Source organism: Gorilla gorilla, chromosome 10, assembly GCF_029281585.2.
Source record: "Gorilla gorilla gorilla isolate KB3781 chromosome 10, NHGRI_mGorGor1-v2.1_pri, whole genome shotgun sequence".
NCBI lineage: Eukaryota > Metazoa > Chordata > Mammalia > Primates > Hominidae > Gorilla > Gorilla gorilla.
Genome location: NC_073234.2, coordinates 37,782,106 through 37,799,442, shown reverse-complemented (window position 1 = coordinate 37,799,442; position 17,337 = coordinate 37,782,106). Strand labels below are relative to the sequence as shown.

General features: G+C 36.5%; 1 protein-coding gene across 12 annotated transcripts in view; it reads right to left on the bottom strand.

Annotated features, from left to right (window-relative positions):
- The window catches only part of DPY19L2 (dpy-19 like 2), a 110,557-nt gene that overhangs the window by 10,115 nt on the left and 83,105 nt on the right, over window positions 1–17,337 (bottom strand). For 8 of the 12 annotated variants that reach the window (XR_010129311.1, XM_055358094.2, XM_055358095.2 and 5 more), the window contains 5 exons: window positions 15,226–15,250; window positions 13,823–13,942; window positions 12,077–12,251; window positions 2,158–2,257; window positions 652–777 (listed from right to left, as the gene is read on the bottom strand). Coding sequence is in view for 11 of the 12 variants with exons in the window: in XM_055358094.2 (XP_055214069.1) it covers window positions 652–777; window positions 2,158–2,257; window positions 12,077–12,251; window positions 13,823–13,942; window positions 15,226–15,250 (546 nt within the window). In the remaining variant the exon portion in view is untranslated. The remainder of the gene's footprint in view (window positions 1–651; window positions 778–2,157; window positions 2,258–12,076; window positions 12,252–13,822; window positions 13,943–15,225; window positions 15,251–17,337) is intronic. The other 4 variants (XM_063693855.1, XM_063693854.1, XM_055358096.2 and 1 more) reach the window with 2 other exon arrangements.

Here is a 17,337-nt window from a genome sequence, read left to right as displayed (position 1 = left end):
CACATTGTAAATGATATACTGAAGTGACTGTAGAACCTGTTTTGTTCTTCTGATTGCCAATGTGTCATTCTAGGAGACAATTAATGTGCCTGAATTTCCTGTCATGTGCAGCAGCTAATATCTGTGCTTAGGAGCCTAAACAAAGGCCTCATAAGATCAATTACACATCTTAGAATTTTATGATTTTTAGAGATTCAAAATTCAGAAATTAAAAAATTTTAATTAGGAATGTTTTCCTTATGTCACTTTGGGTTTTGTCACTTTTCTTTTAAGTCTTACAAATCCAATATAATTCAGCTATAATACAGAATGCCAATATCTCACTTTCTTGTAAATTCAAATCCATATTTCAGATATCTAATAAAAATTTTCATAAATATTTCAAAAATTATGAAAAAAGCTAAGTGGAAGATGTTAAATTGAAAAATCAGGATATTAAATATACTATAATGTTTGGAATTAAATTCTACTTCATTGATAGTATAGTTTTATGTCTCTAGATGAAATAATTTAAACTAAGGTACCAAGATAATATTTTAATACATTTAAAATAAAAATTCTTAAAGAATCAGGACTACTGTAATAAAGTGAAACATTTGTTGCTCAAAAATATACCATATCAGATAGCATAGGGTTAATACTAATACTCACTTAGTTCTCACAACACACCATGCCTCTTCTAAAACATAATAATTCACATGTAACTCCAACAATTTATCTCTTACTTCTTTGGCAGATTTTCGACTATATGTAGAATAAACTATTTTTGTCCGAGCCCTTTAAATTTAAACAACAGTTTAAAAGATTTTAAAATAAATGATAATAGAATAGACTAAAAAAATCTTACTAGCAAATTGAAATCTCAATACTCACTGGATGGAACACTGATATACATGACTCAAAACAGCATCAATTATTTTGGGGATGGCAGTTTCCACATTCCTACTTATATTTTGAATGTAATAAAACTTACAGCAATTTAATTTTGCATATACTGCTCATTACTGTATAAGATAGTCTAAAGTTGTACTGGGTAGCAGAGAGCAGCTTAGTATATACAATTTTCTTCTCATAATTCACACAGTTTTCAGAGAATATATTCTGACAGAGACTGAATGTAGTGAAAACACATCTTTCAATGCTTAATTTCATCTAAAGAAGCTCTGACAAATACATGAACTGAAATTTAGTGTATCAAGTAGAACACTTGGGCATCCAGGGTGTCAGAAGAGGTAGGAAAAGCACCTTCACAGAATCTTGAGAAATGGGGATGGTCACCAAAATATGGTACAATAGGTGATTTGACTGTAGTGGGAGTTCTTACAAAATCCTAACAAACTATCACTTATGCATTGGATGTTGCTTAGAATTTCAAGCATATGGGATGCTCAGTCACCACAGTGGTTTCCATGCCAGTTCACCGCAGTAGAACAGAGATAGCATCAGGTACATTTCTAAGGTGTCTGACTCCAAGCCCTGGCTCCTAGACAGCAGACCTAAAACTTTTAAATAATTTAAACATTTGCCTCTAACAATAGGCCAAAAATCCACTTTTAAAAATGATTACCCTGACAACTACTAGAATAACCAAAATAATTTTTTAAACCAGCCATTTAAGGAAAGCAAAACTTTTAGACGTCAATGGAAACTAGAGTTCTCATAATCGACTAGCAAAAATACTCTAAATTTTCATGAAAGCATGTAATATATAATAGCAACTTTCATGTACTTTTTCTACCTGTCACAAAAAGCTAGTCATTGGCCACTAGTAAGATCTAGAAATCATTTCTTAAATCAGAGTGGGGCTTGTGGTGTAGAGCAGGGGTTGGCAAACCATGGCTGTGAGTAAAATCCATCCTACCTACTCTTCCAACTACCTAGTAGTTTTACTGGAATACACACACACATCATAAATATGTGACACATTTGTCACTTTGGGAAAAACTGGCTTTTGCATTTTTCAGTTTTTCAGAGGTCTGCTTGCTCCAGAGGCAACAGGTACGTATTGTCATTTCTGGATGGTTATTGTCATTTTTTTTTTAATTTCCAGTATGAAAATGAGGATGAGTTTGTGTGTGTGTGTGTAAAAATTTTCCCAATTCCTAAGAATTGGGAGTCGCCAAGTGAGTCTTGAAGAAATACTCATCAGCTGCCAACCTCAAGTCTGCATCTTCGTAATGTGGATGATTCACAATGGGATGAAGTGTAGACAGCTTGATGCTTGCCATTGTAGGCATGGCACCTGCGAAGACAGCATCTGAAAAAAAAAAAGGATATATTCTTCAATTAAATATTTTAAAGAAAATCAGAAGTTAAACTTACCTCTAATATGTGAACCCAAATTAAGAAGGATGATGCCTATTTACATGACCATGGACCTCATTATTTTATTGACTCAATAGTTATTCATTATCTACTATAATAATAGCTGACTTTTGTTAAATACTATCTTGGGGCTAGAAATTGTGCTCCATATTTTAACAAGAAATAACTTAATCTTCACAGTTCTAAGGGGTAGGTCCTCTGTTCTTACTTTGTAGAATCTACAAACTGAGCATGTGAGGGGTCTGGGTTGTGCACTCATTAGAATCTAATGCCTGATGGTCTGAGGTGGAACAATTTCATCCAGAAACCACCCCCTACCCCCAATTCTGTGGAAAAAATGGTCTTCCACGAAACTAGTCCCTGGTGCCAAAAAGGTTGCAGACTGCTGTTGTAGATGATGAAGAGACACAGCCAAGTTAAGTGATTTACCCAAGACTGTACAGCTAGGAAGTTCCAGAGCCTGCCCTCTTAGCTGCTTCACTCAAGCTTCCTGCTATGCTAGAGTACCATGCTAACAGCAGGACTACAGACACACATGAAATAAAAAGAATGTAAAATGTCACATCTGTTCCAATAATGTGAAATGCCATGAGCTGAGAGACTGCTATGAAGGGCAAGTCTCATGGGACATTTTTTCCAATGACTTTTGTGGCTGGTGAACTGTGGTCCTGCGGATGTGCCATAAAAAAGGAAAGCATTGTTTTCTTCCCGCAGATCATCTTTAAGTTCTCAGAGTTACCATGTGACTTGACACCATTTATACATGCCATGAAATCATTTCATTACTTGCTGCTAGTACTTTTTGGAGTAATAACATGTATAAATTTGGTCATAACTAGAGATACATCAAAATCTATCTGGCTTCCATTTCATCTCTTGAAATACCAGAAGACCAAATGCTTACTTCCTGGTACTTTTGTATAAAAAACAATTACAAAATTGTGAAGGTTACTATCATTTTTAATCAGCACAATAAAATCAGTAATAAAGATAAGACATTATTCAGATCTACTATAAAAAACTATGTTGGAGAGGAGGTGGAGCATGATGACCAAGTAGAAGCCTCCACTGTTCATCCTCCCCTCAGGAACACCAAATTTGATAATGATCTACACAAAAAGCACTTTCATAAGTACCAAAAATCATCTTAGGTACCAGCTTGGCCGCAGTGGGGAGCAGCACCAAGCAGGCTCTTGTGGTCCCCGATTCCAGGCCTTGGCTCTTGGGTGGCATTTCTGGACCTGCCCTGGGCTGGAAGAGAGCCCACTGCCCTGAAGGGTGAGGTCCAGGCCTGGCAGCACTCACCACAAGCTGACTGAAAGGTCCTTGGGCCTTAAGTGAATGTCGGCGGTAGCCAGGCACTACCTCCCATGGGCCTGTGGTAGTGGTGGAAATGAGGAGAGACCCCTCTGCCTGGGGAAAGGGGAAGGAAGGGTGGGAAGGATTTTGTCTGGTGGTTTCAGCACCAGCTCAGCTGCAGTAGAATAGAGCATCAGGTAGATTTCTAAGGTGTCTGACTCCAGGCCCTGGCTCCTGGACAGCAGCATCTCTGGATCTGACTATGACCTGGGGGATCTTGCCACCCTGAAGGGAAGATCACCAGCCTGGTTTGCTTTGCCACCTGCTGACTGTTGAGCCCTACACCTTGAGCAAACATAGGTGGTGGCCAGGCAGTAGTTACAATGAGCTTTGGGTAAGACCCAGTGCTGTGCTAGCTTCAGGTCTGACCCAACACATTCCCAGTAGTGGTGGCCACGGAGATGGTTATATCACACCCCACCCCCAGCTCCAGGCAGCTTAGCACAGAGAAAGAGAGAGAGAGAGACTCCATATGGGAGAGAGTAAGGGAAGAGAACAAGAGCTTCTGCCTGCTAATCCTGAGAATTCTGGATTTTATCCAAGACCACCAAGGTAGTACCTCTAGGAGTCTGCAATAGCTTCAGCATTACTGGGCATGGGGTGCCTCCTAGTGCAGATACAGCTGCAGCAACCAGAAACTTAGATTACAACACCAAAGTCCCTTTGAATACCTGGAAAGCCTTTCCAACAAGGATGGGTACAAACAAGCCCAGACTGCAAAAACTATAATAAATACCTAATTCTTCAATGCCCAGACACCGACAAACATCCACAAGCATCAAAACCATGCAGGAAAACATGACCTCACCAAACAAACTAAATAAGGCACTAGGGGGCCAATCCTGGACAGACAGAGATATGCGGCCTTTCAGACAGAGAATTCAAAATAGCTGTGCTGAGGAAAGTCAACGAAATTCAAGATAACACAGAGAAGGAATTAGTATCTTATCAGATAAAGTTAACAAATAAATTGAAATAATTAAAAAGAAGCAGAAATTCTGGAGCTGAAAAATGCAACTGACATACTGAAGAATGTATCAGTCTTTTAATAGCCGAATTGATCAAGCAGAAGAAAGAATTAGTGAGCTTAAAGACAGGCTGCTTGAAAATACACAGAGGAGGTGAAAAAAGAATAAAAAAGAATGAAGCATACTTTCGAGATCTAGAAGTAGCCTTTAAAGGGAAAGATCTAAGAGTTATTGGCCTTAAAGAGGAGGCAGAGAGAGACAGCAGTAGGAAGTTTATTCAAAAGTGTAACAGAGAACTTCTCAAAGCTAGAGAAAATATCAATATTCAAGCACAAGGTTATAGAACACCAAGCAGATTTAACCCAAAGACTAACTCAAGTCATTTAATATAAAACTCCCAAAGGTCAAGGATAAAGAAAGGATCCTAAAAGCAGCAAGAGAAAAGAAACAAATAACATACAATGGAGATCTAATAGATCTGGCAGCAGACTTTTCAGTGGAAACCTTACAGGCCAGGAGAGCATGCCATGACATATTTAAAGTGAAGGAAAAAACCTTTTACCTGAGAGTAGTGTATCCAGAGAAAATGTCCTTCAAACCTAAAGGAGAAGACTTCCCAGTGAAACAAAAGCTGTGAAATTTCATTCACACCAGACCTACCTATAAGAAATGCTAAAGGGAGTTCTTCAATCTGAAAGAAAAGGACATTAATGAGGAAGAAATAATCGGAAGGTACAAAACTCACTGGTAATAGTAAGTACACAGAGAAACACAATATTATAGCAGTGTCATTATGGTATATAAACTACTTATATGATAAGTAGAAAGACGAAAAGATGAACCAATAAAAAATAAATACAACAACTTTTCAAGAGACAGTACAATGAGATATAAATAGAAACAAGAAAAAAGTAAAAAGTGGGGAGATGAAGTTAAAGTTTAGAATTTTTATTAGCTTTCTTTTGGCTTATTTGTTTATGCAATCAGTGTTGTCATCAGTTTAAAATAATGGGTTATAAGATATTATTTGCAAGCCTCGTGGTAACCTCAAGTTTAAAAACATAAAATGGATGTACAAAAAATAAAAAGCAATAAACTAAAACACACCACCAGAGAAAATCACCTTCAATGAAAGAAAAAGAGGAAGGAAGAGAAGACCACAAAACAATGAGAAAACAAATAACGAAATGGCAGGGGCAAGTCCTTAACAATAATAACACTGAAGGTAAATGGGCTGAACTCTCCAATCAAAAGACAAAGAGTAGCTGAATAATAAAACAAAACACTAAGAATCTGTTACCTACAAGAAACACACTTTACTTATAAAGGCAAATATAGACTGAAAACAAAGGGATGGAAAATTATATTCCATGCCGATGGAAACCATAAAAGAGCAGGAATAGCCATACTTACATCAAACACAATAGCTTACAAGACAAAAACTATAAAAAGAGACAAAGAAAGTCATTATATAATGATAAAGGGGTTCATTCAGCAAGAGTATATAACAATTGTAAATATATATACACCCAATACTGGAGCACCCGGATATATAAAGCAAATATTATCAGAGCAAAAGAGAGAGACAGATCCCTATACAATAATAGCCGGAGACTTCAACACCACACTTTCAGCAGTGGACAGGTCATCTAGACAGAAAATCAACAAAGAAACACTGAACTTAATCTGCACTATAGATCAAAAGGACCTAATAGATACTTACAGAACATTTCATCCAACATCTACGGAATACACATCCTTCTCCTCAGCATATGGATCATTCCTCAAGGATAGACCACAAAACAAGGATAGGCCACAAAACAAGCCTTAAAACATTTTTTAAAAATTGAAACAACATAATGTATCTTCTCTGACCACAATGGAAAAAAAAACTAGAAATCAGTAGCAAAAGGAATTTTGGAAACTCTACAAACATACAAATTAAAGAATATGCTCCTGAATGACCGGTGGGTTAATAAAGAAATCAAGAAGGAAATTGAAAATGTTCTTGAAACAAATGATAATGAAAACACAACACATCAAAACCTATGGGATACAGCAAAAGCAGTATTAAGAGGGAAGTCTATAGCTGTAAGTGCCCACATCAAAAAAGAAGAAAAACCTCAAATTAACAACTCAATGATGCTTCTTAAAAAACTAGAAAAGGGCAAACAAAACCCAAAGTTAGTAAGAGAAATGAAATAATAAAGATCAGAGCAGAAATAAATGAAATTGCAATGAAGAAAACAGTATAAAAGATCAACTGGTTTTCTGAAAAGATAAAATTAACAAACCTTTAGCCAGACTAAGAAAAAAAGACAGAAGGCCCAAATAAATAAAATCAGAGGTAATAAAAGGAGACATTATAACCAATACTGTAGAAATTAAAGGATCATCAGAGACTACCATGAGCAACTGTATGCCAATAAATCGCAAAACATAGAAATGGATAAATCCCTAGATACATAAAACCTACCAAGATTGCACTATATAGAAATCCAAAACCTGAACAGACCAATCACAGGTAATGAGATCAAATCTCTAATGAAAAGTCTCTCAGCAAAGAAAAGCCCAGGACCTGATGGCTTCACTGCTGAATTTTATCAAACATTTAAAGAAGAACTAATATCAATCCTACTCTAACGATTCCAGGAAATAGAGGAAGAGGGAATACTTCCAAACCCATTGTATGAGACCAATATCACTTTAATACCAAAACCATACAAAGACCCATCAAAAAAAGAAAACTACGGGCCAAAATCTCTGATTAATGTTAATGCAAAAATCCTCAACAAAATACTAGCAAACTGAATTCAATAACACATTAAAAAGATTATTCATCATGACCAAATAGGATTTATCTCAGGGATGCAAAGATAGTTCAACGTAGCAAATCAATGTGATACGTCATATCAACACAATGAAGGGGAAAAATCATATGATCATCTCATCTCCATAGATGCAGGAAAATCATTTGGTAAAATTCAACATACCTTCATGATAAAAACCTTCAAATAAACTGGGTATAGAAGGAACATTAATCAACATAAAGAAGCTATATACAGCAAACGCACAAGCAGTATCATACTGAGTGAGGAAACACTGAAAGCCTTTCTTCTAAGATCTGGGACATGACAAGGATGCTCACTTTTTACCACATTATTCAACATAGTACTGGAAATCCTAACTAGAGCAATCAGACAAGAGAAAGAAATAAAGGGCATCCAAATTTGAAAGGAAGAGGCCAAATTATCATTGTTCGCAGATGATATGATCTTATATTTAGAAAAACCTAAAGTCTCCACCAAAAAAAAAACTATTAGAACTGATAAATTCAGTAATGTTGTAGGATACAAAATCATACAAAAATCATTAATGTTTCTATATGCCAACAGAGAACAACCTGAGAAAGAAAATTTAAAAAGTAATTCCATTTACAGTAGCCACACATAAAATTAAATACCTAGAAATTAACCAAAGAAATGAAAGATCTCTAGAATGAAAGCTATACAAAACTGGAGAAAGAAATTGAAGAAGATACAAAAAATGGAAAGCTATTCCATGTTCAAGCATTGGAAGAATCAATACTGTTAAAATGTCCATACTATTCAAAGCAATCTACAGATTCAATGCAATCCCCATCAAACTACTAATGATATTCCTCACAGAGATAGAAAAAACTATCCTTATTTATTCGAAAACACAAAAGACCTAGAATAGCCAAAGCTACCCTGAGCAAGAAGAACAAAACTGAAGGAATCACAATACCTGACTTCAAATTATACTACAGAAGTATAGTAACCAAAACATCATGGTACTGCCATAAAAACAGACACACAGACCAGTGGAACAGAATGGAGAACCCAGAAAGAAATCCATACATCTACAGTAAACTCATTTTTTACAGCAGTCCCAAAAACATACACTGGGGAAAGGGCAATCTCTTCAATAAATGGTGTTGGGAAAACTGAATATCCATATGCAGAAGAATGAATCTACACCCCTATCTCTTGCCATATACAAAACTCAAATCCAAATGGATTAAAGCCTTAAATCTAAGACCTCAAACTCTGAAATTACTACAAGAAAACTTTGGGGAAACTCTCCAGGACTTTGGTTTGGAAAAAGATTTCTTGAGTAAATACCTGGGAAGCACAGGCAACCAAAGCAAAAATGAACAAATGGGTTCATATCAAGTGTAAAAGCTTCTGCACAGCAAAGGAAACAATCAGCAAAGTGAAGAGACAATCCAAAGAATAAGCAAAAATATTTGCAAACTACCAATCTGACAAGGAATTAATAACCAGAATGTATAAGGAGCTCAAACAACTCTGTAGGAAAACAAAATCTAAAAATCTACTTTAAAAATGGTCAAAAGATCTGAATAGACATTTCTCAAAAGAAAACATACAAGTGGCAAACAGGTACATGAAAAGGTGCTCAACATCACTGATCATCAGAGAAATGCAAATCAAAACTACAGTGAAATAGCACCTCACTCCAGTTAAAATGGCTATTATTCAAAAGACAGGCAATAACAAATGGCTGTTATCCAAAAGACAGGAAAAGATGTGGAGAAAAGGGAACTCTCATACACTTTTGGTGAAAATGTAAATTAGTAAAACCACTATGTAGAAGAGTTTGGAGGTTCCTCAAAAAACTAAAAATAGAGTTACAAAATGATCCAGCAATCCTACTCTCAGATATATACCCCAAAGAAAGGAAATAAATATTTAGAAGAGGTATCTGCACTCCCATGTTTATTGCAGCACTTCTCACAATAGTCTAGATTTGGAAGCAACCTAAGTGTCCATCAACAGGTGAATGGATAAAGAAAATGTGGTACGTAGACACAACGCAGTGCTATTCAGCCATAAAAACGAATGAGAACCTGTCATAAAAAAAGAATGAGATCCTATCCATAACATGGATGGAACTGGAGGTCATTACATTAATTGAAATAAGCCAGGTACAGAAAGACAAACTTTGCAGGTTCTTACTTGTGGGAGCTAAAAATTAAAAGAGTTGAACTCATGGAGATCAAGAATAGAATGATGGTTACCAGAGGCTGGGAAGGATAGTGACGGGGTGGAGGGGAAGTGAGGATGGTTAATGTGCACAAACAAAATAGAATGGATAAGATGTAGTGTTTGGTAACACAGAAGGGTGACTATAGTCAACAAAATTTTACTGCACATTTAAAAATAACTGAGAGAGTATAACTGGATTGTTTGTAACACAAAGGATCAATGCTTCAGGTGATGGATACTCCATTTACCCTGATGTGATTATTACACATTGTATACCTGTATCAAAATATCCCATCTACCCCATAAATATATACACCTCCTCTGTAGCCACATAAATTAAAAACTTTAAGAACCCTGAGTGTTTACTTTCCAGTATAACTAAGCATTCTAAGTGCAACTTTGAATGAAAATTTCTTTATATGCCTCAAATTTGAAAATATGTAAGCTAGTCAAAGAATGTGTATTTATTATTGGAGACTCAATAATTTATGATGACAAGCTGTTAAGCTACAGAAGTGGTTCTCAGGCAGGCATGATTTTGCTCCCTAGGGAGCACTACCAACTTCTGGAGACATTTTTCGATGTCATGCTATGGGGAGGAGGGAGGAGATGCTGTTGGCATCTTGTAGATAGAGGCCAAGGATTTCTTGTAATACATAGGACAGCCTCAATGTCAACTGTGCTAAGGTTGGGAAATGCTGAGCAAGAAGAATTGAAAGCCCAGGGCCAGGGTCTTCCAAAAAAAACTAGGCACACCTGTCCAGCAAGAGCTGGACCCACTGAGTTGTCATCTATGGCAGACAGAGAGGAAGAAATACCTTCCCACTCCACCTTCTGTCTTTTTGGCTGTGAAGTAAATGAGCATAACAAGGAAAAATCAGATATTTTCCTATCACTGTATGGAAGTCTCCATTTAGCCTACTACACAGATTAGAAAAAGGTATTCCCCTGACTTGACAGAGCCCCATTATACATGGCTTGATGAGTGGACCACAAGCTGGATTTAAGCTTTCACTTATCCTCTCAATTGGTCACCTTTGTACAGTGCACAAACTATACAACCGTATATGGCAGACCTCAATATAAGCACTAGTTCCACTAATACTACAAAACTTCATACAGCTTTTAATATGTGGTAACCATGAGATAACTCATAATAAGAGTAGTTAAAAGGAGAATAAGACAGATTAAAAAGAAGATCAAAGAAGAGGCATCTAAAAGTGAGACAGGGGTTTGTGGCAGTTATCTTAGAAGGATAAGTGGCCAAATGTAGGCTCTCTGTCAGGAACCCAATACAAACACCGGAACAAAGAAAGACACAAGAAAAGATTAAAAGGGCAGCTATTTTTAAAAGCTTGGGAAAAATAGCTATAACTGGGGAGGGGCAAGGGAGAGTAAAGAAAGGGAGTGATTACCTTGAGCTCCTATGTGGAAAAAGTCAGTTGGGGATTACTTTTAAAATTCTAATTAAACTGGCTTGGCAGTTTAACGAGGCACTGTCACCTACACCCTTTGAAAGCTATAGACCAAATATCTTACTTAAAGCTTATAAAGATTTACCTTAATGAAGGTTAATTAGCAAAAAAGTGGCTATCAAATAAGAAATAAAAGGAAATAAGCTCAGGAGTCATAAGAAAATTTAAATAAATCATAGTGAAGAACTTGTGCCAGAGTAAGTTTCTAAATATCAAAAATAATCTTTGATTTACAAATTTAGTTACAGAAAATGTTATAGACTTATTCTCTGGAAAGGTATTTAAAAATATCTATCTGCTTGAGGTAGTTCTGAATAAAGACAGGAAGAAAAGAAGGTAAGCTAAAAAGAAAATTTTGGAGTATTTAAAAGTAGGATGTATACTATCTCTGTGAGATGATTTAGTGAAGAAAATAGAATGTCCAAGATTTTAACTCTTCTGCCAACGACCTGTTTTACGGAATTAGAGGAGACAGCACTGATTGCAGTGACAGAAGCGGTGCTGGTTAACTCCCCACCATCAAAAGTATCTTCTGCTGTAGCCTGGCACAAGGTGTGAAATTTCATTTTTAAAGACTTACTTCTTTGATTTGTCATTGTTATGGTTAAAATGCTATAATGCTGTCTGAGAGTTAAAGGACATAACTTATGAAAAATCATTAATTTCCTGGTGCTAATTTAAATTCTTTGATAATTATCTGGGAGGGGCTTAAAGGGGGTGCAAAATTGCCTTTTGGAAGGGTTTAATTGATTGACATTGCAATAGTCTGCTCAAAGTCTGTGAGAGTATGAATGCCTATTTGTAAATCTGTCATACACACATACACACATATATCAGAAATGACAATAATTATATATAGTATACACAAATGTGTCTGTATGTTTGTATAAAACTAGCATATAACCAAATACCTACACACCTGATGTGGTACTGTATTTGATCCACTGTAAAAGTTCTTCCTGAGGCAAATTATTAAATTCTCCTATTATGCTCCATTGATTACGGAGGTTTGCATAACCTTGTATTGACATCACTGTTAGAATGCCAAAGATAACCTTCTCAAAACGAACTCTGCGAAAAAGCCAGCCAAAGAGCTGAAACGAAAGAAACCGTTTATTTCTAGTTCTTATATGAAGAGTACTGTAGGGTCAACAATAAATTCTCACCTTGTTACTCAAACCAATGTGAATTACCCTTTGATATCAGCACACATGTATACAGAATTATCATCTCCGATTGTTTCTAAAGCAACGAATATATTGGCATTACAGGGCCCAGGTGAAAATGGAACTTTCTCTCCCCTGGGAAGAATTAAGGAAGATATACCTGATCCTTCTAGTACTAATTTACTACTAAGGATTAAAATAAACAAATCACAACTGTGAAACATCTTAGAACTAAATCCTTTCATCCTTGGCTGCCTTTTGTGGACATGGTTAGTAGACAGGGAAGCCCTATTAGCATGATATATATAGATTCTTCTCAGGAAAACAGGCATTATGATATTTTAAGGCTATACACTCATAATAAAAACGAAGTAAGGTGTTTGTAGAAGTACCTTAGGCCCAATATTCTAGCAATTTATCTAGTTCTTTTGTATGTTAGATAACGTGATAGAACCCCAGAATTTCTTATAGATTCTTCGAGCCAAACAGGACCATATTAGAGCAATTACTCTGCATCTACTCTGGTATTGGATGAGTATTTCAGGGTACTTTTGGTGAACCAGGAAACTTTTTTTTTTTTTTTTTTTTTTTTTCTGAGACAGAGTCTCACTCTGTCTCCCAGGCTGTAATGCAGTGGTGCGACCTCAGCTCACTTCGACCTCCACTTCCCGGGTTCAAGCAATATTCCTGCCTCAGCCTCCTGAGTAGCTGGGATTACAGGCACACACCACCATGCCCGGCTAATTTTTGTATTTTAATAGAGATAGGGTTTCACCATGTTGGCCAGGCTGGTCTTGAACTCCTGACCTCAAGTGATCTGCCCACCTCGGCCTTCCAAAGTGCTGGGATTTCAGGTGTGAGCCACTGTGCCTGGCCACCAGGAAACTCTTTTTTTTCTCTTTTTCTTTTTTTGAGACAGAGTCTCACTCTGTCACCCAGGTTAGAGTGCTGTGATGCAATCTTGGCTGACTGTAGCCTCTGCCTCCCAGGTTCAAGCGATTCTCCTGCCTCAGCCTCCCAAGTAGCTGGAATTACAGGCACTCGCCACCATACCCGGATAATTTTTGTATTTTTAGTAGAGATGGAGTTTCACCATGTTGGCCGGGCTGGTCTCGAACTCCTGGTCTCAAGTGATCTGCCCATCTCGGCCTCCCAAAGTGCTGGGATTACAGGTGTGAGCCACTGTGCCAGGCACTCTTACACAAACCTGAACTCTAAAAGGTTATGTTCATGGACAGGATATTAACAGAGGGGAAATGTTTGCCTAATCACTTGTTATAGAAATATCAATTAAAATCCAGAAATATTTTTCAAAGCCACTTGAAATTGCTTTTCTTGCTTATAGTGAATCATGAAGTAATATTTTAAATCATTTAACTTAGTTAAGTTAAAAACACTTAGTGTGTTTATATTTTGAATTAGTCAGCAAAGCCACAGTAACTACTAAGTATAGCTGCTATAGTTTTTATAGTATTGTTATACAAGAATGAATCCCTTACCTGTCGAGAGCATATCAAGGAAGCCATAACACACATGTGCGGTGTCAAAAACATCTTTAGCCTCATAATTAAAATGGCAAGGGCAGTAAACACTAACAACTGCAATGTGTGAAAAGCCAGCTATAAAACACAAATAAGACAAAATCACATTTTTACTTTTCATATTTTTAAATTAATGAAGTATATTAAAACTATATTATTCACTAAGACAAGGATCTTCTAACTTAGTAATAAGCCTATCAGTATTCATTCAACAATAATTTATCAAATGTCTACTATGTTCCAGGTACTCTTCTGGGTGCTTCGGATACAGCAGTGAGCAATTTCTGTCCTTGTATTACATTTAACTACATTTAGTAATGAAAGACAGACAATACATAGAAATAGCAAATAAATAAATCCATTACATAGTCTACTGTAAGGCAATAAGTGCAGTTGGCAAGAAAATGGAGCAGGCAGAGGAGCTAGGGAGAGCAGGAGGTGGTGTGAGGAGGTGGAGGACCAACACAGTGGGCCTCACTGTAAAGTGACAAAGTTACTAATGCATCCGTGATCCAAAAATCTGAAATCTACAATGCTCCAAAATCTGAAACTTTTGAGTACCAATATGATGTTCAAAGGTTATGCTAAAACAAATGCTCATTGAAGCATTTTGGATTTTGGATTTTCAGGTTAGGGATGCTCAACTAGTAACTACACTGTAAATATTCCAAAATTCAATAAAATCTGAAATCTGAAACGCCTCTAGTCCTAAGCATTTTGGATAAGGGATACTCAACGTGTGTCATAAACTATCTCTATTAAGTTCAAATTCAGTTACCCACTCCTGTAAAGTTGACCTTTACCTCAAGACCCATTTAAAGTTCTATCAAATAGGAAATATTTCCAGCCCACACTGATCTTTTCCTTTTTATGCCACAAAATAATTTTACACCATATAAAATGTCTTATTTGTCTCCTTTGTAAAATTACCATACTGAAGGGCAGGAACATGACTTTAGTATCTTGTGTATCCTTCAACACTTCTGAGCTTGTCACTGACTGACCAGCAAATCTACGTGGTGGCGGATGGCCACCAGTCACAGGGCCAAGGGTGCCTGCCCTAATGGACTGTAGCTGATTAGCTCAGCAGGCTAGAAACTGAATGCTTGTTATTGTTAAATGAATGCAATTTAATTTAATTCTGTACTATAGTCATAAATCAGCCTTCTAGCTTTTAAATCCTTATTACTATTCAAAAGTAAGAGCAGATGAAAGAGTGAGAAGGATCAGCAGAAATTTATCACCAATGCTGAACAACTCACTACTGAAGGTGCATCAGCAGCAAGGTTATACCTTTGTCAATTATCCTCAAACTAGAATTTAATACACAAGTCTACCAGAGATTAAAATGAAAGCTTTACCTCACTGTGTTCAAGGAGCTGTTTTCTAGAATAAAACAAAAATATTACCTATTTACTGAGGTCTTTTATACTATGAATACATAAAAATAAGCTTCATTTGCTTGATCTTAGATTTTTAAAATGTGACTATCTCTAAACTACTTAGGAACATACATAAAAATAAAAATATCAGATAATAGTACAAAAATTACAACAATTTAAAAGTCATAATTTATAGTCATCCTATTGAGATATGTCAAAAATTTGTTCTTTGGTTAAGACAAAATAGATTTTACAGATCCCTGGAGATTGTACCTCTCATTAATAAATGAATAGGATGACCTTCTATTCAACCTATATATACAGTCTATACAATACTTCAGATGACCACTGTTAAACTTTTGAGTTATTTTCATTTTTCACAATTACAAATAACATGGACACTCATGCATAAAACTTTGTAAGCATCTCTGAATATTTCCTTAGCATAAATTTCCAGAAGAAAAATTATTGGGTAAAACATAAATATTTTTAGTTTCAGAAAAGTTGTCCCTTTACAAAATATTTATAGTACACCTACTGTATTCTAGGCACTGTGCAATGAAATGAATACAACAGTCTCTGCTTATCCTCCGATCCTCACTTTCCACAGTTTCAGTTACCTGTGGCTAACTGCAGTCCAAAAACATTAAACGAAAAGTTCCAAGAAATAAACAATTCCTAAGTTTTAAATTGTGCACCATACTGAATAGTGAAATCTCAAGTCACCCTGCTTCATCCTATCTGGGATATGACTCACCCCTTTGTCCAGCATATCCATGCTGTATACGTCACCGGCCTGTTAGTCATGTAGTTACCATCTTAGTTATCAGATGGACTCTGGTGGTATCTCAGTGCTTGTTTTCAAGTAACCCTTTTCTGACTTAATAATGGCCCCAAAGTTCAAGAGCAGTGATGCTGGCAGTTGAGATATGCCAAAGAGAAGCTGTAAAGTGCTTTCTTTAAGAGAAAAGGTGAAAGTTCTCAAAAGAAAAAACATCATATGCTGAGGTTGCTAAGATCTACGGTAAGAACAAATCTACCCATGAAATTGTGAAGAAGAAGAAAAAATTAATGTTAGTTTTGCTGTTGCATCTAAAACTGCAAAAGTTATGGCCACAGTCCATGATGAGTGCTTAGTTAAGACGGAAAAGGCATTAAATCTGTGGGTGGAAGACGTGAACAGAAATGTGTTCCGATGGTGGCAATCACGTGTGTTACTCTCTGCAGTTTCAAGCATCCACTGGGGGTCTTGGGATGCGTCGCCCTGCAGATAAGGGCAACTGCTGTGCAGCATGAACAGTATGAAGACAATACTTATCTTCATGGAGTTTATATTAGAGTAAGACAAGAGGTAGGAGACTGCCTATTTTATTGTTCTCTTGAAAAGACTGGGTATTTTACTTTTATGAAAGGCTTTATAGCCTGCAGGGGCATTCTAATATGGATTTTGGGGGTGAAGAGAGACATAGGTGTGGAAAGTAAGTTCAGGGGTACAGAGACCCACAGGTTTTTTAAAAGAGAAGTCAGGGGAAGGTCTCTTAAGGTAGTAATGGAGTCCAAATTATTCTATGTCCCTTGTAGTTCCTACCCTTTGTATGCAGTAGTTTTTTTTTTTTAATCGAAGACAGGGGAAGGTCTCTTAAGGTAATAGTAGAGACCAAATTATTCTGTCTCCCTCATAGCTCCTTCCCTGTGTATGCAGTTAACGGAGTGGGGTTTCCCCACTTGTCCCGAAATCTTCTAGGCACAACAGATTCCTGTAGTGAGCTGCATGCAAGGAAGAAGCCTGGTAGGTGAGTAATTATTATAATCACCAAGAACCCTGAAAGTAACTACTGATACTTTATTTAAATCAAGTGGCTAATGAAAAATGTGAATATACAACCAAATCCCAAGACACAAATATCATGAAAAGGAAACATCAAAATAAATAAGCAAAAAGCTTGACCTCTCATGAAACAGCCAATGCAAATGAAAACTCCAATTATTGTTTTCACAGAAGTTTAAGAGGATAATGCATCCATATAATTAAAATAAGCTCCAGTGAAAAGGAGTTTTCAGAAATTCTAAGAAAAATATATTTGCCTAATT